Source organism: Myxocyprinus asiaticus, chromosome 3 (genome assembly GCF_019703515.2).
Source record: "Myxocyprinus asiaticus isolate MX2 ecotype Aquarium Trade chromosome 3, UBuf_Myxa_2, whole genome shotgun sequence".
NCBI lineage: Eukaryota > Metazoa > Chordata > Actinopteri > Cypriniformes > Catostomidae > Myxocyprinus > Myxocyprinus asiaticus.
The window spans coordinates 39,591,405-39,614,167 of NC_059346.1; the positions used below are offsets into that span (position 1 = coordinate 39,591,405).

Here is a 22,763-nt window from a genome sequence, read left to right on the forward strand (position 1 = left end):
TCTGGAGAGTAAAGCAATTGAATATCATTGATCATGCAGTCTCTTCTTTTAACTTCAGTCATAAGTTCTCAGCTTGATCTATTTGACAGGAAGACAAAAACTGGAGTAGAACTTGACTCAAATACTTGATGTAGACTTTCGCTGTCTCTCAATATCATGATGTGTTGTATTGGAGATTATACAGACACACTGTGGTTGGAACTAGAGTACTTAAATGGACCGTTTGTTTCCTACCTTACAGCTGGTGTTGGAACACAAGGAAGCTATTGCTCCAGATCACAATGATCTTCTGCATGAACTCCTGAAAGACCTGGCGGATGTTCCTGATGTGGAGTCACTACTTGGTAAAATTTGCATGAATGCATATAAATAATTTCATTTATTGGGAGCACCTTTCAGACACCATCAGTAATGTCCACCTTGTATGTAAAGTATATTAAGACAAACGGTTTGATATCTTTGTGCAGTCAGTAACAGCTGATTAATAGAAGCTAATACTGAAATTAATAGCAAACTGCCTCTTTAAATGGTTCCCTAAACTGGCATTACAGCAACTACTGTAGCAGGAGACTTGACATATGAATATTAAATACTCTATTGCACACAGGTGAAGGTGCTGTGGATCCAAATGACCCCAGCAAGGAGAGCTCACTGAGTCAACTGGCCAAAACTGAGATCTCCCTAACCCTCACCAACAAGTTTGAGCTGCTGGATGGAGATGACAAGGACATTAAGGGATTGATGATGAAGTAAGTGAGATCATGTTCACTAAAATAAGCATTATGCATTCTTAAACATATTGCTGGTAAACACAATACAATATCAAATAAAATAAAATGTGAAAATAGCAAAGGTCACTTTTTTCTGAAGGCACTGTATAATATAGAAACTCTGTATCTGCTTCAGTGGCAATGGTAACACCTTACAACAGCTTTCTTCAAATATCAATAGATTTTAAAGGGATATTTCACCCAGAAAATAACTAATTTAAATATGCCAGATTTAACCAAGATAACTAATTTTCATCTGCGTTCACTGGCCAGGTTGATATTAAAGTAAAAAAATAAAAAAATAAAAAATGCTAATCTCTATAAACTATACAAAATCTTAAAAAAAGACGGGGAAAGAATCACCATAAGAATCAAAGCAAATCCCACCAACAAATCCCAATGCATATGAATCAAATATATACAGTATAACACTAAATACCATGTTAAATATTTTGATATGACAGCAACCAGATTTGTAATTTTCTAGAGAAAACATCACTTCATCAACATGACTTGTTTGGTCTTTTAAATCTACTGGAAGTCTTTTCCAGTCATGGGTTGCGCTGAAAGCAAAGGCTAATTGACTAAAAGTACCTTTTCTTAATGGTATGTTACAATCACCCCTTGTACCAGCCCTTGTGAACTTTCCTTTTAGTTTATTAATGCACTCCTTGAGTTTGGGTAGAGCAAGGCCATTAAGAATTTTAAAAAAAACCAACAATACATCTGTAAATTTAATCAGATGTTCCCAACTCAAAAATGAATGCTTAGCCATGTAAGGGAAATTTCATTTACTGATTATGTTCTTGATTACATTGCATTTATTATATCAATGTTTAGATGTTAAGTTGAATATGAATCCCTTAGGTGTTAGAATGACATTTAACAGTATAGTTAGAAAAGTTGTTTATGACTATAGTTCTTCTAGTGTATTGACCTTGAAAAGGAACTCAGATTGAGAGCTCTAAGGCGCCAAGTTGTTTAAACATAGTATAACGCCACCCTCACATATTATCACAACTATAGGGTCAATGTGTACTCTTTCCATTCTAGGCCTGTTATGTGAAAAATGCAGGCATTAAATTGGCATACTAAACATGATTTTGAAAGGTGATTACTCTTAAATATATAAGAATAATCATCACATGTACTGTCTTCACATACTGTATAAATATCTCTCTGCCCACAATCAACATCTTCACTGTCTTCATTTCCTGTCTCCATATCTCTCCTAAGCCATGGCAGGAAGTGGTTTGTTGGCCAGTGTTATCAGATCCACTGTTAAAATGGGCCTCTTTTGACCAGCTTAGTGGAATTAGCATTGTTGAGTAAGGAAAGGGGCCAAGCCAAATGAGCATCACGTGGAATGATTCTAGAAGGAAACATTTGTGGACTATTTTGCTGGCCAGTATCGTCCTTTCGTTCAACTCTAACATGCTAACTGCTAGCCTTCTAGTCTTGGGCTCTTTTCATACTGTGCAGTCTTTCTCTGGGCCATTGATGTGTTCTGTCCCTGGGGAGGAAGCAGGAAGAGTGAGCCGCACTTAACACCCTCCTCCATCCCCAGCTTCACCATTTGTATAGCAGCTTTGCCTTTTAGTTTTTCTGTACATCTGTATCTTGTTGTTTTGTGCTCTAAGACTACAATTGATTGCCAGTTGGAATTGCTGTCTTCAGTGTGTTATTGCACCTTGTTCTTGAATTATCAACTTGAAATACAGTATTTTAAGTTCTATAAAGTGTTCCTTAATCAGAATCAGAATGAGCTTTATTGCCAAATATGCTTACACGTACAAGGAATTTGTCTTGGTGACAGAAGCTTCCAGTGCACAGACAATACAACAACAAGACAGAGATAATAAAAAAATAAAAAATTGAATAATTATAAAAAGCAAATAAAAAGTATATATAGAAATACACAATAAGACCAAAAAAAAAAAAAAAAAAAACATATATATATATATATATATATATATATATATATATATATATATATATATATATATATATATATATATATACACACACATACATACACTACTGGTCAAAAGTTTTGAAACACTTATTCTTTATTATAATTTTTATTTTATTTTTTTCACATTTAAAATAATAGTAAAGTCATCAAAACTATGGAATAACATAAATGGAACTATGGGAATTATGTTGTGACTAAACAAAATCCAAAATAAATCAAAACTGTGTTATATTTTAGCATCTTCAAAGTAGTCTCCCTTTGCCTAGAATTTGCAGACATGTACTCTTGACATTTTCTCAACCAACTTCTTGAGGTATCACCCTGGGATGCATTTTAAACAGTATTAAACAGGAGTTCCCATCTATGCTGGGCACTTATTGGCTGCTTTTCTTTATTATTTGGTCCAAGTCATCAATTTCAAAAACTTTTTTTTTTTTTATTAAAGTTTAGTTTTATATTGAAATAAATTAATATGTTGGTACAAAACGAATTTCAAACATTTAAGCATACGCCTTCAGATCAAAAAATGTTTAAGGTCATGAGAAACATTTCAGTCAAGTGTTTCAAAACTTTTGACCAGTAGTGTGTGTGTGTGTGTGTGTGTGTGTGTGTGTGTGTGTGTGTTTACAAATACAAATCTGTTATATACAGATAGTGCAAGGGAATGCAATGGTAGAAGAGGTAGAATATGTTGGATAAATATAAATAGACGAAGCTGTGTATTGCACATAATTATTGCTCAATGGGGCAGTTTTAACTGTTCATGAGATGGATAGCCTGAGGGAAAAAACTGTTCTTGTGCCTGACGGTTCTGGTGCTCAGTGTTCTGTAGCGCCGGCCAGAAGGCAACAGTTCAGAAAGGTAGTGGGCTGGGTGAATGGGGTCCAGAGTGATTTTTCCAGCCCTTTTCCTCACTCTGGAAGTGTACAGTTCTTGAAGGGGGTTTTGAGAGTGTTGAGCTCCAGCTTTTTTTTGACTGCACCAGACAGCTAGCTGTTCAACCTCCCTTCTGTATGCAGACTCATCATCATCCTGGATGAGGCCGATGACAATAGTGTCGTCTGCAAACTTCAGGAGCTTGACAGAGGGGTCCTTGGTGATGCAGTCATTTGTGTACAGGGAGAAGAGTAGTGTGGAGAGCCCACAACCCTTGGGGGCACCAGTGCTGCTTGTACATGTGCTGGAAGTAAATTTCCCCAATCTTATGGCTGCAATGCATTGCTGCATGGATGGGCGGGGAGTTTGCCCATAGCAGTGTACAATCAATAAATTATTCATTCAGTATTCAAGTTACTATTCATTTGACAGAAGTGATCCTGACTGAAACACCACACCTGTCTCTGTGACTGCGCTAGGCTCTGTAAACTGCACAGAAGAATCTGACTTTAAGATGCTGTTGCATTTGAGCATTGGGTTTAATAGCATTGGATTTGCTGATGGAGGGGTGGATATTGAAGAGAGGGGGCATTCTAATTCAGTGGCTAAAGTCTGGTTAAGTCTGTTGGAAGTCCAACCAGTTGGAAATCCAGTCAAGGATACTTTATAAGTCTGTCAGTCCAACCGAGTCAGTGGTTTGTGCTCTATTTCAGTCAGAAAAATATTGATGACAAAATGAAGGCTGTCGATTTAACACAATAATTCTGTGTGATTAATCATATAAAAAATAATGCATTAAAAAATAACACAATTAATCATGCACCCTGACCATACGTAAATGTCTAAATAAGGAATTTCATTACCAACACAGCAAATCAAGCTTGTAGTACCATCTTCATGTTTTTGCGAGTCATAGTCAGCAAGGTGCAGTCAGTGCAACTCTAGTTTCAGCCTCAGATGGCACACCCACGGACCGCCCACAGTCAGTGCTCTAACGTCTGATGCACATACACCGATCAGCCACAACATTAAAACCACCTGCCTAATATTGTGTAGGTCTCCCTCGTGCCACAAAAACAGCACCAACCCTCTTCGTTAAGTAGCCAACATATTGCAGTCTTTATCAAGTCCCCATTGTGTGAAGTAGACTTTTATTGCATTCCTTACTGGAAAATGGCAGGCCGTATCTTATAAGATGTGACACTGAAGAACATGAGACACTCTGATAAGCCTGACAAGCACATCCTCCTCTTTGTTTGTCTGTCACTCTGCAGAACAAAGAAACTGATAGTGGATGTTGTGAGAATTCAACCAGGGGAGACGCTGAACAATATCCTGGAAACTCCAGCCTCTGCTGCACAGGTATGCATACAGATGTGTCCATCTCTAACCTGTCTGTCCACACAAAGACTAAACATAGGACAGAATGCATTGACTATTGATCATTCAGCATACCGACAAATGAATCAAAGGTCATCTAGATGTATTTAGATCAGATACATTTGCTGTCTTCTGTTTTTATGGTGGCATCAACGTGAGTGGAATCATTTGGCCCTTCAGAAGTTCATTTAACATCTCTACAATTAATCATTTTGCTGTTACTCAGAGCTGAGTGTATATGAATAGCTGAATCCCCCACATGCTTCAACCCTCTCTCACTTGTGCTATAGGAGTCAGAGCACGCTAAGCTAGTGGAGCGACAAGTTGTGCAGGATGCTCAGACTCCAGAGGGGTTGAAGAGCAGCCAGGCCATGCTGGAGGACCGACAATTGCCTCTGGAGCAGAAGAAGAGGAAGATCCTCAGGAACCTGAGAACTCTGGAGCAGGCCGGTCTGGTCAGCTCAAAACAAAAGTACCAGGAAGTCATCAATGACATCTCCAAGGTTAGGCCTTAATGACTTTAATCAGGGGCGCAGGAACACTGTTTGTAACAAACTCGTATGACTTTTTCTTCCTTCCATGGAACACAAAAAGAGATGTTAAGCAGAATGACAACCTCAATCACCATTCACTTTCTCTACTGTATGGAAAAACAATGCAATGATATTGAATGGCGACTGAGACTTACATTCTGCCTAACATCCCTTTCCATGGAGGAAAGTCATACAAGTGTTCAGCTCTTTTGCTATTTGTCCAACAGGACATTCGATACCAGCGACGCTACAGGCAGAGAAGGAAAGCAGAGTTGGTAAAGTTGCAGCAAACTCTGACAGCACTCAACTCCAAGGCGGCTTTCTATCTGGAACAGATCAACTACTACGACACATACATCAAAACCTGCTTGGATAACCTCAACAGAAAGTTAGTGGAAATTAATGTGAAATACTCTGACAATCTCCTATTTGTACAGTCATGCTCATAATGCACTTGACATACAATACACAATGGCTTGAGTTGCAATTTGTGTGTGCTGGTGTGGAAAATGGCTAAAGTCTTTACCTATAGGGCGTATTACACTATTTTTGTCGTCACAGGAATTCTCGTAGGTCCATTAAACTGGACAGAAAGGAAGAGGTTAAGGGCAGTAAGAAATCCAAGGTCCAATCCCTAAGGTACACAGCTGCCAAACTGCATGAGAAAGGAGTAATTCTGGAGATTGAAGGCCTGCAAACCAATCAGTATGTTCTTCCCCTTTTCACCATTTATTTTCATTCTATTTATAATGAATCATTGTACTAACTTCACATTGTGCCATAATCATCAAGAACAGAATATCTAAACTGACCCCAGACCAGTAGCTACGACATATTGCACAAGATGCTCTTCAGAGAATAATAATAATGTGTGCAAATGCTGGGTTAGCAGTTTCGTGTGACAATAGAAAGAGAGGAATTCATTGTGAGGAGTTTACCATCCTTGTTTGGTCTTTGTCCAACTAAAGGGGAGTTTAGAGAGGACCAAAGCAACAATTTATGGTATTTTGGTACTTTTAAAAGCAAATGAGGAGAATATCAAAAAACAAGAAAACAAAAATGGATAGATATTTGCCCACCAATGTTATCCTTCAGTGCCAAGGGATACAGCCATTTAGTTTGAAGACAATTTCAGGAATTTAGAATATTTTCTGTCAGGGTGAGTCTTGACCGGGCACTACCAGTCATTTTGCTCCTCTGAAACTATTTGCACACAACAGTGTATTAAGCTTCACCTCTTCCAGTACTTCAGTCTGGGTTTTATATGTTTCAGGTTAAAAAATGTCATGTTTGATATTTCTCCTTGTGAGGAAGTGGGTGACTTTGAAATAAAGGCCAAGTTTATGGGAGTTGAGATGGAGAAGGTTCAATTGCATTTCCAGGTCAGTTCCCATGTGCACAAAAGCTTACAATGCATGTTGATTTTCTTCTCATAGGCATGCAGCAATGCAAGTAGGAATTACTTGTATTACTTACAGTATAATTACATTTGAATTTGTGGACACATCAATAAAAATCTGTATTCCATGTTGTGTGTTTTTATTATCAGGACCTGTTGCAGCTTCAGTATGAGGGAGTAGCTGTCATGAAAATGTTTGACAAGGCCAAAGTCAATGTCAACCTACTGATCTTCCTTTTGAACAAAAAGTTCTATGGAAAATGAAAAGCCCTGTAGTTTTAACATTTGAATTCAGTGCACATATGCTTTGAAATATTAACTAGATGTCGAAGTGTCATCATTTTAGATGTTAGTTTACATAAATTGTGCAAAAAATTATGGAATGTGCCTTTTGGTTTTTAGTTGTTTTTTTGTAAAATAAATTTCTCTGAGCATTCAGGGCATTTGTGCAACTGTTTTTGAAGGTCTTTGGTATTTAATTAACTATAAAATGAGATATCACCACTGTAAGAGTTATATGATACATGCCAAACTGTACAGAAATTGCTTTATTAATAACTTCATTATTGATACATTGAAAGGAATTTTGATCAATCCATAATCTAAACAACAAAAGTTGAGCACATTTGATGATGACTAGAATTTCATTTTTGAAAATTGTGTATGGATTATTTTTTTAAAGACAAGTATAATTGAAATATATATATAGTATGGTATTAATAGTTGTACTCATTTAAGATGTTATTAAAAATGAGCGACTAATGTGATTAAATGAGTTTCATAATGCACTACTGCCATGTGGATATTAAATAAGATAAACTGGACGAGCCTTTTGACAGGAGTGTAATGAGCAAGTGCCTTTCCTTTCCAAGTGCTCAGCTGTGCATATTTTAAAAGACTATATTAAAAGGGCATTCTCAAAAGTTTTCTTTTTTCTTTTTAAATCCAATATTATTCTGATCTGATCAAATGAATACATTTTATTGATTTTAAAATAAATATCTCGTATATGAAAACTATATGTATGTTTGTTTAATTATTTACATATAGGGGAGACCAGGGCTAGATGCCACTTGGAAAAGTTGTCACAAGGACTGTATCTCAGTATAACTATAAGGTTTTGAGTCAAAAGCAGTGGTCTTTCACGTTGGCTTCAGACACCTCGTCATGTCTTTAATTAGGACATTTTTGGACATTTTTTACATCCTCCAAACAAAAATTCCAATATCATAATATTTTTTTTTTAAATAGCTGTTGGGTAAATAAGGGAGCACAATAAAACTGCACTGGCATATAAAAATACTATAATGTCAGCTATGAAGTTAGATTTTAACTGAAAGCTTAAACTGTGTTCTTCGTATCTATAAATATTTTCATAAATGTCAGGTTGAGGTAAGTTGCCACATTGATATCAGGTCAAGTTGACACTTGTATATTTAATTAACTAATTAACACTTGTATCTTTAATTAATTACATTTTTGTGCTATTTTATGATTGTTTTACAACTTCAATTTACTTCAGAGAGTATTTCATATGTAAAAAAAGGTATTCTTCGCAAATACTAATAACACTGTGAAAACTCTCCCGGTATATTGTGACATTACAGTGGAAATGTTAAATGGATTTGTTGCAGTCAAGACTTACACGGTCAATAATACAAGCATAAAGTGACTTTTAAAAATAACCTCAGAAATATTCACATGTATTCACATTACATATGGTATAAAAAGTGACAATTAGTCTCCGTCTTCTCTACATTTATTTAGAGAGACTGCTGCGTTCCACGAGTGGGTGTTGACATCCGAGAGAGAGAGAGAGAGAGAGAGAGAGAGAGATCGCCTCACCCTCAACTCTATGATTTGTGAGAACTGAAGAGTTAGTGTGCGCGTTTAAACTGATTCGAACATTCTGGCTTGATCAGGAAAGAAAAACTTTTTTATTATTTTTGAGAGGAACAATATAATTCAGACATGATGAAGCGGATTGTGGTATTAATTGGACTGCTGGCAATCGAGACCTTTGCGTCTGTGCTGCCGCAAAACGGTAAATAACTTTTTCATTTGTATTTTTCTATTACCGGGAACAAGCTAAAATATAATGAACATATTTTTTTTAACATAAGTAACTTTTTAACGGAAGAGTTTACCTTTAAAATGTCACCTTTGTTGAGAACAGTAAATTGTGTACATTTTCCAAGGTGAGCTTTTGTTTGCCGCTCTTTACATTACACCAAAATACTATAGGCTACTGTTAAAAATGGCCTTGTTGTGATTAGTAGCGTGATTCTCACGAAATGTCAAAAAAAAAAAAAAAAAAAAATGCTCTGTTCTTATATGTAAGAAAATGCCTACATTTAGGACCATTCAATTTTTTGCATGGTGACATTATTTTCAGGACACTTAAGCACATTTTACCCCTTAATTCTGATTTCCAGATGAATTCTCATGTCATTTCTTTTTACCGCATTACAGTAAGATGCTGTTGTACTATGATTTTTCAAATTAAAATAAGATAAAGGGTACTACTATGATGAATAAATACTTTTCAATTAAAAAAATATAGGCCTATAATTTTTTCACATTGTGGTAATGAGAAAATCATAATGACGGAAATGAGAATTAGGAGGCAAAATGTTTGTCATAAAAATAATATATAGGCTATCACAATGTAAACAAATCTTAATGTCACTAAATTAGGCCTCATTTTCTACTGTATATGCAATGTCTATCTATCTATCTATCTATCTATCTATCTATCTATCTATCTATCATGTGTTTTTTTTTTATTTTGGAGTGAAAAGGGACCAGGATATAGTCGTGTCTATGTGCTTCTTGTAGCTTGCGTTAAAAGTATAGGCTATTCCTGGCAAGGACATTTATTCCTGAGAAGATGAGAGACGCAGGCTCAAGCCAGCTGCAATCACCCTCGCTAGATACAGGGAAAGGGGATCGGCATCAGCTTCCCCAGAAGCAAGCCGAGAGCGAAGCGCTTTGAGTGTCTAGCACTCCCCATGAACACAATCGATCTCAACAAATGACTAATATAAATAAAATAAATAAAGTAGATAAATAAATACTGTAGTCGGTCACCGTGATTTTGACAATCTTAGAAACTGGTCTGGCATAAATTGGGTATACAACACAATCAGCAGTTCCCCCACCCCCAATGTTTGACAGTTTCGTGAGAATCACCGATGCTTGTTACCAGATAATAACTTTGTTTTTATTTTTTCCAGATACAAGCTATATTCGGACATTTTCAGCTGATTTGCGGCCTGTGGTCGGTGAGCCCTTTGATTATCTGGATGTTCAGGAGGGCAGTGGCTCTGGTTCCGACCATGCATCCAAACCCAAGAAAGATCACCACCCTGCTGTGATCAAAAAGCGCTACCACATCTCTCAAGAAGCATCCAAATTCCTCACTGGCAATGTGGTGACCACTGTCATCCCAACAATATACACTTTAGTGTTCATCATAAGCACTCCTCTAAATCTCCTGGCGCTTGTCATGTTTGTGCGCAAAGTAAGACCGAAGAAACCAGCGGTGATTTATATGATGAACCTGGCCTGCGCTGACCTCCTCTTTGTGCTCGTACTCCCGTTTAGGATAGCCTACCATTTCAATGGAAATAACTGGATATACGGGGCTGGGATGTGTCGTTTGGTCACGGCTGCTTTTTATGGCAACATGTATTGCTCTGTGCTGCTGATGATGTGCATTAGTGTAGATCGGTTTATGGCTGTCGTCTACCCGATGAATTCTCTCACCTGGCGCAGTCCTCAAAGCGCATCCGTCGTGTGCAGCGCCATGTGGCTTTTGTCCATCGGCGGTGTGATGCCTTTGCTGATCTCCAATCAGACCATTCACCTAGCTGACTTGGGCATAACCACCTGTCACGACGTCCTTGACATTCATCACCTCCGCGAGTATTACCTGTACTTCTTCCCCATCCTCTCTTCACTTTTCTTCTTCATCCCGCTAATTTTTAGCACCGTCTGCTACGTGCGCATCATCCAAGCCTTGTGCGCAGCCAACGTGGAAAACCGTACGAAAAAAACACGGGCTGTCTTCATGGCTGTCACGGTCTTTGCTGTTTTCGTCATATGCTTCACCCCCACTAACATCATCTTGTTGTCACATTATGTGCGGTTTGCTCACAAGTACAATGACACATCCTACGCTGCTTATCTGGTCTCCATGTGCATTGGAAGCATCAGCTGCTGTTTAGACCCCCTCATCTACTACTTTGGGTCATCGCAGTGCCAAAAGCAGGTTCTTGCTTTTCTGAAGTGTCAGTGGATACCAATCATTGAGAGGAGTGAACAGTTTACCAGCAGCACCAGGTCAAGCAATTTGGAGACCTTAAAAAGCAGCGTGAGTAACCAGTACAGGAAGCTGATGGCATGAGCCACAAGGTATTATGAGGACTTTCAATCAGTATTTGGTGTACCAGGTCCAGCTAATATAGGTTGTTGGAGTTGATTGCACTGTCATTAATTAGAAATGTTTAATTGAGTGCAACTGTCTGGTTCCGGAAGTAAAAATCCCATAATTGTTTTTCCATAGAGGGAATTAATTATTAACCATAACTTATAAACCTTTAAAGACAGACCTAATGTGTGCTCTGAGGTTGTCAATCGATGGTATGTATATGCTTCTGCTGAAGCCATAAATCTGCATTATTTCAAATTAATTTAAATAAAAAATCCTTTAAATAGCAGAATTCTTGAAGATCTACACTGTGGGTTATTTCCATTCAGAAGTGATCATCCCTGTGCCCTATTCCCTCTTAAGACTTTAACTTTAACTGTGAGAGCTTAGTAGGCAGAAAGTTGTGGAGCACAAAAAACAATTTAATCAGGACTCCCCTTTAAAGTATTTTTGAAGCAATCTTACAGCATGTGCCCTTTGGAGGCTGATTTATCCCGTTTGGAACACAAAGGTTAATATCATGATCTAACAGAGATAGATACACCAATCAGAATCATGGCAAACAGAGCAAGCCAAAACTATTAGGGCCCCTGCAGTGATGACCCACTCACAGTCATGTTCTGTGACTTAAGCAAGTCGGTCTCCCTACACTCTACATATACACTGATGAGCCAAAACCTTATGACCACCTGCCTAATATGCTGTTGGTCCTCTGCGTGCCGCCAAAACAGCGCCGACCCACCAAGGCATGGACTCTGCAAGACCCCTGAAGGTGTCCTGTGATACCTGGCACCAAGACATTAGCAGCATATCCTTCAAATCCTGTAAGTTGTGCTGTGGATCGGACTTATTGGTCCAGCACATCCAACAGACGCTCAATCGCATTGAGATCTGGGGAATTTGGAGGCCAGGGCAACACCTTGAACTCTTTACCATGTTCCTCAAACCATTCCCGAACAATGTGTGCAGTGTGGCAAGGCACATTATCCTGCTGAAAGAGGCCACTGCCATCAGGGACTACCATTGCCATGAAAGGGTGTACCTGGTCTGCAACAATGTTTAGGTAGGTGGCACGTGTCAAATTGACATCCACATGAATGGCCGGACACAGGGTTTCCCAGCAGAACATTTCCCAGAGCATCACACTCCCTCCACCGGCTGTATCCTGGTGCCATCACTAGGTAAACGGTGCACACGTACACGGCCGTCAATGTGATGTTAAAGAAAACGGGATTTATCAGATCCAGGCGACCTTCTTCCACTGCTTGAAGTCCAGTTCCGACGCTTGTGTGCCCATTGTAGGCGCTTACGACGGTGGACAGGGGTCATCATGGGCACTCTGACCGGTCTGCCCCATACGCAGCAGGGTGCGATGCACTGTGTTGTGTGACACATTCCTCCCGTAACATCATTAAAATTTTCTGTGACTTGTGCCACAGTAGACCTTCTGTCGGTTTGGACCAGACAGGATAGCCTTCGTTGCCCTTACGCATTGATAAGCCTTGGGCGGCCAACACCCTGTTGTCGGTTTGTGGTTTGTCCCTCCTCACACCACTATCAGTAGGTACTCACCACTGCTGACTGGGAGCACCCCACAAGACTCCAGAGATGCTCTGACCCAGTCATCTGGCCATAACAATTTGGTCTTTGTCAAAGTCGCTCAGGTCTTTACTCCTGCCCATTTCAACACATTTCGTTTACCATCTAATCTACCCAGACCTTGACATGTGGCTTTGGTATGAGATGATCAATGTTATTCGGTTCACCTGTTAGTGGTCATAATGTTATAGTTCATCTGTGTATCCGAATATATATGAATATTTTGCAATATACTTAAAATATATTATTCTACACCTATAACCAACAACTTTAAATCAATAGTTTTATATATTTCCATCATGTTTAATTTGATTACATAATTCGCAATGAATAATGGGATTGTAGTTCTTTACCTCATAAGACATTAAGTACAGTTTTGTACCTTTGTCTTGTCTGATTTTCAAAAGTTTTTGCTTCATATCAAAGTCTGTAATGTTTGTAATGGTTCACCTCGGAGCTGGTTTGTTTGGTTCATGGCTTAGAACTCTTTTATGAAATCCCTATGGAAAAAATGTATGGGAAAAACACTTCAGGAACCAAGACAGTGGGTGGACACTGTTGAGCTCTATTGATAACATAATTATTATTATTATTATTATTTGTAGCTGAGAGAGGTGTCCCTCTATTTGTGCTTGAATTGTTTCTGTACTTTTAAAACATATTTTATAATGTATACATTTCTACTTCATTTTTGTATTCTTTTGTGTTTTTAAAAAACTATTGTATATTTGTTACTAAAACACTTTTGTATAAAGAGTAGCAGATAATTAATGCTTGTAAGGACTGAAATAAAATTGCGTATATTTCTGTGTTTACTGTAATATGCTGGTTTTTATAAAGTTGTTTGGTGAATATTCTCAAAAGTTAATAGTATGGTTTTGATTCTTGATGTTTAGGTATATTTTTCATTACATATAACAATGCAAATTAAGTAAATAAAGGCTTGAAAAAAAATCTCACTTTCTGTGACTTGCTTGGCATAGCTGGTCCCCATCATGGGTTTGTCACCAGCAAGCTGCTTAACCACAGACAAATTACCTTCTCAATCTTTTAAACCAGCAAGTTGACCAGCCTGACCAGCAAAAACCTGGGGCCGGATTCATGGAAAAAAAAAAAAGAAGAAGAAAGTCCTTAGGATACATTAACTTTTTTCTTAAGTAAGAAAATACTAAGAAAATAGATGAATGTTTCGTGAATCCAGCCCCTGCTTCTTCAATAGTTTAACCAGCACCAAAACCACCCAAGACCACCTGAATGGATATTCATGCTGGTCTTTGCAGATCTTTTCAGCAAGACCACATGCACACAACACAGAGTACAAATGGTGAAAATGATCTTTATATCAGCATACCCAAATTGTTCATAGATTTACAAGAAAAAGAAAGAAAAAAAAATGACAGGAAATGTTGTGGTGAAACCTACAATATGTTGCTTTTAGGGAAATATATCGGTCTTTTACTGAAACCCAATTTAAATGAAACCAACCTTTTGGTTCTCCTAAACTGAAGGTATTTAATACAGGGTAATGTTCCAGCTTACTATGATGGTGGCTGTTTTTCAGAACTGGCAGTATTGGTGTTTGAGGTTAAAGTCTTTAATTAAACTTAAATAACAGCCATGAAAAATCTTGAGGAAGAACTCCTCATGTTATACTTGAAAGTCTAGTCCACTCAAAAACAAAACAACCATAATTTATAAAGAAGATTTTCTGTCAATATGTCAAGCTGTTCAACAATAACAGATCTGGCATTGTGTAAACTATTTTGTGTAATTAATGCATCTTAAAATGAAGGTTATCACTATGGAACTTATGCATGGGGATACTGCCCTCTCCTTGGAATATGTTTGAAACACAGCTCAAGAAAACAATGATAGATGGATATTAAAAATCTGTTCATCAGCTGAAGTTACATAAAAAAATAATAATTTGGACTGTAGTCCTCTTAAGACAAAATTGAGATGGGCTGTGGGGAAATTGAAAAAAAAAACAAAAAAAAACATTCCAGCCAGGTGTAATTCCAAACAGCCGATAGGACACAGACTTAAACCATGTAAAGCATGTCAAAAATATAAAGCTTCTTGAAGGCTTCTTCTGCCTCATTTCATGGCTTGCTTGGGTTTGTTCAGATTTGGTGTATAATTATATACTCTAATTCAAAATAGTTCACCAAAGATAAAATGAGTAAAAAACCAAAGAGCCAGTTGAGAAAAGATTCCGCATCTTGATTGAATACAACGATAACTTCTCACACAGTCATTGTCATGTTTGGAGAATACTGCAGGGAGACCGAAAGAGAGAGCAACACATGTATGTAGTTTTAAATGACAGCTGTAATAAACACAAATGGGGAAAAAGCTTTTTGCATACATACATTTTCACTCTGAAAAGCACTGAGGAAGTTGCCGCCCATGTCTCCATCATCTCTTGGTGTGCCGTGCTGATTATTTATGCTAAGGTTTCCTGGTGAGCTCTGTGAAAAGTGAACAAGAATTTTGAAGACAAATCCTCTGAGAGAACTATAACAAACATGAATGAATTTCAAGAGGAATGTCTGTCTTTGTTTAAATTTGTCTTTTGAGAAAGTAAGGATATGTGCCATACCTTTGGGAGGCTTTCAATGTCACCAGATCCTGTCAAATGAGCAAAAAAGGAAAGTAATAAAGCAGAGAACATGCAAATCGAAAACAAAAAAGGCATAAATTGGTGACATTTTATCCCGAAACATACTTTACGGAAGCATGTGAACGCAGACACGTCTAGTTATGTAGCCGTTCTCATTCCCAATACGTCAAATCCTGACGCATATGCAAGAGCACCTGGCGTCAATTTCCCGACTTTTATACTTTAATTTATTGTTTATTTTAATTTGACCCCTGGCATAAATTATATGTGGCCAAAAGTTGGTGGATGTGTTTGTGGATGTCCTTGATGAACATTTACATTCCCCCTTTTGCTGCCATTACAGCTTCCACTCTTCTGGGAAGGCTTTGCTCTATACTGTATGTAGTAACATGGCTGCAGGGATTTTCTAGCATTCAGACACAAGAGCATCAGTGAGGTCAGAATGATGATGGGTAACAAGGCCTGACTCACAGTTGGCGTTCCAGTTCACCACAAATATGTTCAATGTAGTTCATGTCTAGGCCTTGTGCAGGCCAGTAAAGTTCTTCCACACCAGATGCAGGAAACCATTTCTTTATGGACCTCACTTTGTGCACTGGGGCATTGTCATGCTCGAATAGAAAAAGGGTCTCCCCAAACTTTGCCACAATTCTGGAAGCACGCTATGCCCTAGAATGCAATTGTATGGAGTAGCATTATGATTTGTCTTCGCTGGAATTAATGGAGTAACCAAACTCATTTATTAGAAGGGGGTGTCCACATACTTTTGGCCATATTTGTTTTGTTTATTTCATTTATTTATTTTTGGTTAACATTTGTTGCGAGTTGTTTGCATTTGTATTAATCTTGTATTTTTTATCAATAATTAAAAAACAAAAAAGCAAGAACACAAGTTAGCATGTTCAACTCGACCTAGCATTGGCAATGTGTTGGCCAAGTGCATGCATCTGCGTTAGGGTATGTTAATGGCCTTAAAAACGTGTTGTTTGAAATGTTTTTTACTTATAAAAGAATGCCTCCCCTCTTTATTAGTTGTTGCCCTCATAGCAATGGGTGTAAGTCTCAAAACAAGACAAGTGTTTACTTCGGCATTGTGCTGTGTCAGTTATATCTGTCCTACATAATGAATCATTCATATGATAAGGCACCATGCCTGCCATGCTGCCCATTGGACCATCAGCACCTGAACCCAATGGAAACTGAAAAGAAATAAATTCCATTAGAAAACAGCACATATATTTCTTATATATGAAGTGATTAAAAACTGCCAAATAAGGCTTTGCTCACACTTGCTTTGTTTCCATTCGGAGGGACTGAGCTGATTATACTGTACATGTTGTCACCAGAGTTGTTTGACTCTAAAATCAAAGATATTACATTACAGGTTGTTTGCTCATTATTAGTCTTGTCTTCGATAGCATGCTAAATGGAACCACATAAGTGACCTATTTGAATCTCTCTACATAGTTGGCAACTTCATAAACAGTCACACAGATCCTGGCAAATAGCATGAAAACCACATGAGACTTGACTAACACTCAGTTACAATTACAAAAGAATTTGGCATTACCATATGTTGCAAAACTAACAAAAAAATAAAACACAAATATTAGGTGAAATAGTCCATTTTGGAACTTTTTAATCAACATTTCTCAGAATTTAATAAAATATAAGTCTATTTATAATCAACATTTCTTTTGACTCTGTCCATCATGTTGGAAGAAATTTTTCACTGAGCTTATTGCATTCTGTGACTGCCATATCTGCAAAGGACATATACTATGCTGCCTTAAAATTTGGAGAACATGAGGTATCTTAGAAGGCAACAGTGTTGCTACCTACTGTTTGGAATGGAATAGACTTCGTGTGTGGCGTACACCTAAGATGCCTTAAAATGCTGTTTATATAGGCAGCTCAGTAGGTTTTGGGAAATAACTATTGGTTGCCTCAGGTGTCTGAAACCTCAGACAAACAGTGATTGATACTTTGTCAACAGTCAAATATTGCAGTGGTTCTATACCAGGGGGCAATTATTTAATACATTATTTTATAATAATCTGTCTTATTTAAAATGCTGAAAACCTCTAAAAACAACATATAAACATAAATTGATGATTAATTATTTTAACTTATTAACACTTCTAGTTTACAGGGAAAGGGGGCCTTCGAATATTGTCTTGCACCATGGGGTGCCTTGGAGTCAAAAATAGTGGATTTGATGTAATTAGCGATGTGTACTTCAGTCAACTGATTCAGAATCGGTTACCTGAAGGACTAGGCATGATGGGTGTGCCTGGAGGGCCTCCTCCTGCTGGGGGACCCTGCAAACACACTAATTTTGCTTATTCAAACGACCAGAGTATGTTACCCCAAATTTACGGTTGTAAATTATTTGTAAAAATGTTCAACCAATTATTTTTTTTTAGCATAGACAGACTATATTTGATAAGAGTCATAGAGAATGTTACATTACCTACCGAATAACTGCCTGGAGACACAGATGAATAAGGAATCTGGGATGGAAGAGAGAGTTTATGTACTGGTTTTGTTACTGTTGTTGTTATTGGCTTTTGATCAATCATGTGTCATGTTGAGAACTAACCGAACTGGCATTTGCAAGGTTTGGCCAATGTCTTCCTCCTGCAGGACCCCTTTACAAAGCCATAAAACACATGTATTGAGTAACACATTAAGGATTTAGACTTAATAAGGGAATTACAAACGTATGATGAACTGTGAGCGTAATTACATGTTAATCCCAGGCATTCCAGGTCCCATTAAGGCATTTAGGGGAGGTCTCATCCCACCACCATAGTTCTGGATAGAACAATACAATCCATAACTGTTTGTCAGCATGCTTACACACATACGCTCTCCCAAATTATTCATGGACAGCTCACCTGTGGTCCAACAGGAACCATTCCTCTAGTAGTCATTCGCTGCATGGGCCCACTCATGTTGGGATGGCCTTGTAATAGAAAAAAAGCCACATAGTGATTTATTTTCCTTTGTTTGATGTGTTGTTATGGACAGTTATATTACTCAGGAACAGACCCAGATGGAATCTGCAGACTTCTTTCACATTTCCATGTCATGTCATTTTTATTTGTATAACGCTTTTCACAATATACATCATTTCACAGAAGCTTTGCAGAAAATCATGCTGTAATGTCTTTAATTGTGTTAAAGCCATTGAGCATTTTCTTTGCTTATTTTAAGGATATATTGTATAGCATTGGTCCCTGAAAAAAAAAAAAAAAAAAAACTTTGTGAATGTCAGTTGTTCCGTTTTTGTTAGATTTTGTCTGGGCCTGCTTCTGGTCATGAAGCATTTATAGTGTCAAATTTAAGTGTCATTAGGATTTGAAATACCTGGTTGTCTTGAAGGATCCATCCCACTGGATAAGAGGGGTTGGTTCCCAGGACTCAAAGCCTGCTCAAAACAAATCAGATTGTAGAATAAGTCATTTCCATTCACTAAATGAATACCTCAGTTCCCAAAAGCACAACTAACCAGAGTATATAAAGAAAAATACCTGACTGGGTATTTTGAGAGAACCTCTAGGCCCACCTGGGTATCGAGGAGACATGAACTGCTGTGGAAACACAAGGGCAGAGAACAACTGATTATTTCAGTATAAATCACACAACGATTTGCAAGAAAAGACAAGGACAAGACCTTCATAGTTCACACCACCAGAGGGAGACACTACATTTCTCTTTGAAAGTCATTAAGTGGATTTTAATAGATGTTTTAATTGAAAGCCAATGCCAAATGCTAATATTCTTGTGCACATTAGATACTATGCACCTGTGCATTTTTATAAAACCCACTGAAATGATATAGATCAGGTATTTGGTGTCCGTTAACTCCGGCACACTGAACTAAAATTATAAGCCTGCAAGGAGAGATGTACGATACAAAGGAGTTGTAGGTTGGGTAGAGACTGCCTGAAAGATCACAACTGCAATACACAGAGAAGCACCAGCCCATTCTGGGTGTCTTCAGGGTGGGCTAAAGCCCACTGCCTGTCTTAAACACTTCCTTTTCTGTAGTCATTTTGCAGCATTTACAGTAAAGAAACGTTCTGGCTTAAGTAAAATATAAGCTCTACTGACACCATCTATGGCTTTTACGGTTTGTAAAAACAAACAGCGTGTTTACAGTAATGCTCATCATTGCACTCTCTTTCACAACTGTCCAGCAATAAAAGGGACAGTCCTGTTGCTGTCTTCTATTATGGCTTAATACATAAAGGGAAGTGGTATTTGAACAGAAAGCAGATCTCTAAGAGGGCTGAAGTGATTTAATGTAAAACAGAGTCAAAGTAAATGAGTTAGAAAAGAAACTGGAGGGGAGATTTTTGGAGCTGACAGCTGGACTCTTCTGCAGTCTGAGTTTAAGTCTATCAATGAGTGATGGTCAATGCACATCAGGCAGGCAGAAAAGCCCTAAGACTGACTTCTGACCGTTAATTAATCTATATTCTCACTGATGAGGTCTGGTGCATTATCATTGATGTACATACAGCCCAGTATTTATGCACTCTAAATGCTCCCATTATTAAAAAGGCACACATCGTCTCTTTACAATTAAAAAATGGAAGTATGAAAATCCTTGCATTATCTACTGTGGTAGACTGCCACACTGCATAATGAATGACATTCCACATTTAGTTCAAATGCTCAATCATTCATAATCTCTCCTGACTCAGCGCAGAATTTCTCCTGGTTCAACTATCAATCACAGGGTAAGAAAACAATTTCAGCGTTCTTTAGACAAAACCAAAAACAGCTGCCTTGCTGACTCACTGCACACTCAGTCAATGACTTCACATTTAGTGTTTTTGTGTTAAGGTACCTCCTAGCAAAAGTAGCTTTAGACTGGCTTTCAAGGTTCCATAACGTCATGTCTAATGATTTAGGACAAATTCTGTGTTTTAGAGATAACTAAGCACATATTTAAATCCTACAATGCTTATTTCTTGTTAGAAATGGCATAATAAGTTGGGAAAAATATAACTTTTATGAATTAACTGACTTTTCAACTGCGCCAACAGATGCCATTTTTATTCTTTTCACCAACTGCCAAACCAGATGCAAAGCATTGGGGATATCATATGCATCAAAGGATACAACTACACTGCCTTCAAAAGCCAACCAGATGAAGGCATCTTAGACAGGATGTAACACAACCTTTGGATTTGGATGTGACTTGATTCCTTCCTACCTCCGTATATTGCCTCTGAAAGGCAGAACTTTTCTGGTTTGGACACAGCCATTGTCTGTGAAAATGCCTGCCTGTCTATGCTGTGCAGGTGGAGCTGAACCAGGTCTAATACACTGTCATTCAATGACCTTTATCCAGAAGATTTTCCAATTAAATGAACAGAGTTAAAACTAAATCGATCAATCTATTGGACCGGATAGGTGCTTTAGTGCAATACATATAATATGCGTGTGTGTACCTGGAAAAATCCCGGGGGAATAGGCATACCTTCTCCTGGAGGACTTCCAATCACAGGACTCTGTGCTGTTGCTGCACTCTAAAGGATATACAAAAAAAAAAAAAACATGACTCAGAAAAAATACCCTCCCCTAACCTCTGAGAAACTACATAAATGACAGGAATATTGTGGGGGAGGTGTGGGATGTAACAAGTCGCTTTGGTAACAACACACACTAAGTATGTTATATTATAACAAACTTATGCTTATGCATAAGTAACAACAACCTACAGTTAATGAATGGACATTTTGAAGAACTAGAGAAGTATAGTAGCAGTAACAAATCTCTTTCAATATCAAGTCAAGTCATTTTTATTTGTATAGCGCTTTTTCACAACTCACTTCATTTCAAAGCAGCTTTACAGAAAATTATACTTTAACAGAAAAAAGATGTAATATACAGTATGTGATGTCTTAATAGTGTGGTTTAATAAAAAAAACATGATTGTAAATTGTGCTTTAAAAATAAATAATTAAATAAATAAGCAAGTAAATAATATTTGAATTTAAACCTCACAGAAAACCTCACAGAGAGCAGGTTAAAGGCGACTGTGGCAAGGAACACAAAACTCCATAAGATGTTGGTTAATGGAGAAAAGAAAAACCAGTTCTCCTCTGTCTGTAATGGCAATATTAGTTCCCTATCTGTCACTCACTCGACGTTGGTGTCGATGTAGTGACACTAGGGGTCACTCTTGGGAGCCCGAGACACCTCTGGTCTTTGATAAAAGGCCAATGAAAATTGGCGAGTGGTATTTGCATGCCACTCCCCCGAACATACAGGTATAAAAGGAGCTGGTATGCAACCACTCATTCAGATTTTCTCTTCGGAGCCGAACGGTCGTGCTCATTGAGCTGAATACTACTGTTCATTCACCTGCTGGATCTGACGGCGCATTTCAGCGGCTTCTCCCTCCTCTGCACTGGTGCACTGCAGAGAATGCCCCTGGGCGCTTCGGCAGAAAAACTAGAGAGTATATTTTCTGAAAGAGCATTTTTCCCCTCTAAAAGAGTATATATTTCTCTAAAAGAGCGCACACACGGAACGTCTTTTTAAAGACGCGTCTTTTTAAAGATGCTTTTCCGATTGTGTGTTATTCCTGGTTGTGCTCGTTATCTCTCGCCTTCTAACGGTAACGATCACTGTCTTTCGTGTCTGGGCACTGCTCACGCGGAGACAGCGTTCGTGGATGGTCACATTCTCATTGCGAGAATGTGTCCATGGCAACGTTGCGGTCGCGGCTCGCCTTCGTAAGGAAGCGAGCCACCCCAGAGGCTCCCGCCTCGGTCCTTTTACCCACGGGTTTGAGGCCAGCGCGGCTAGCACTGGGGGCGATTTGGGGACCCCAATGGGACCGCCTCCGCCGGGTATCCCCCCGCGGACCTCCCATTCCCCAGCACGCTCGTCTGCCCCGATCGGGCTTCCGGGTGAGTCCGCCGGCTCGTCTCACGGCGAGTTCGACCTCTTATTCGGAGCCCGCGAAAGTGATGAGCTCTCGAGCGCAGCATCGGAGAGCGGGCTCGTCCAGTCGGAAGCCTCGGCTGGGCTCCTCCCTCCGGGGTCGATCGCCCAGTCACAGGCTGACGCGGAGATGACGACATGCTTTCCCGGACAGCCGCGAGCGTCGGTTAGAGTGGATTTCACCGCTCTTCCCTGAACCCTCGCGGC

At 38.6% G+C, this 22,763-nt stretch overlaps 3 protein-coding genes across 11 annotated transcripts in view; 2 read left to right on the forward strand and 1 right to left on the reverse strand.

Moving 5' to 3' along the window:
* Positions 1-7,952, forward strand: part of LOC127421133 (ras GTPase-activating-like protein IQGAP1) — a 76,524-nt gene extending 68,572 nt beyond the window's left edge. Inside the window, exons 31-38 of one of the 2 annotated variants that reach the window (XM_051663928.1) lie at positions 242-344; positions 608-749; positions 4,896-4,983; positions 5,292-5,504; positions 5,762-5,922; positions 6,087-6,239; positions 6,808-6,916; positions 7,084-7,952. In XM_051663928.1, the coding sequence (XP_051519888.1) occupies positions 242-344; positions 608-749; positions 4,896-4,983; positions 5,292-5,504; positions 5,762-5,922; positions 6,087-6,239; positions 6,808-6,916; positions 7,084-7,197 (1,083 nt within the window). In that variant the 3' untranslated portion in view covers positions 7,198-7,952. The remainder of the gene's footprint in view (positions 1-241; positions 345-607; positions 750-4,895; positions 4,984-5,291; positions 5,505-5,761; positions 5,923-6,086; positions 6,240-6,807; positions 6,917-7,083) is intronic. The other variant, XM_051663935.1, reaches the window with a different exon arrangement.
* An 809-nt stretch (positions 7,953-8,761) lies between these two features.
* On the forward strand, positions 8,762-13,775 carry LOC127427049 (proteinase-activated receptor 1-like). Its single transcript, XM_051674377.1, has 2 exons — positions 8,762-8,977; positions 10,170-13,775. Exons 1-2 carry the CDS (start codon positions 8,905-8,907, stop codon positions 11,339-11,341), a joined length of 1,245 nt encoding a protein of 414 aa, XP_051530337.1. The 5' UTR covers positions 8,762-8,904; the 3' UTR covers positions 11,342-13,775.
* Positions 13,776-14,284: 509 nt separating this feature from the next.
* LOC127419282 (single-stranded DNA-binding protein 2-like) overlaps positions 14,285-22,763 on the reverse strand; it is a 45,304-nt gene continuing 36,825 nt past the window's right edge. For 4 of the 8 annotated variants that reach the window (XM_051660629.1, XM_051660588.1, XM_051660571.1 and 1 more), the window contains 13 exons: positions 21,056-21,133; positions 19,124-19,183; positions 18,960-19,020; positions 18,488-18,555; positions 18,337-18,404; positions 18,190-18,238; positions 18,065-18,100; positions 17,854-17,908; positions 16,875-16,945; positions 16,672-16,786; positions 15,567-15,595; positions 15,337-15,435; positions 14,285-15,240 (listed from right to left, as the gene is read on the reverse strand). In XM_051660629.1, coding sequence (XP_051516589.1) covers positions 15,211-15,240; positions 15,337-15,435; positions 15,567-15,595; positions 16,672-16,786; positions 16,875-16,945; positions 17,854-17,908; positions 18,065-18,100; positions 18,190-18,238; positions 18,337-18,404; positions 18,488-18,555; positions 18,960-19,020; positions 19,124-19,183; positions 21,056-21,133 — 819 coding nt within the window. In that variant the 3' untranslated portion in view covers positions 14,285-15,210. The remainder of the gene's footprint in view (positions 15,241-15,336; positions 15,436-15,566; positions 15,596-16,671; positions 16,787-16,874; positions 16,946-17,853; positions 17,909-18,064; positions 18,101-18,189; positions 18,239-18,336; positions 18,405-18,487; positions 18,556-18,959; positions 19,021-19,123; positions 19,184-21,055; positions 21,134-22,763) is intronic. The other 4 variants (XM_051660606.1, XM_051660579.1, XM_051660597.1 and 1 more) reach the window with 4 other exon arrangements.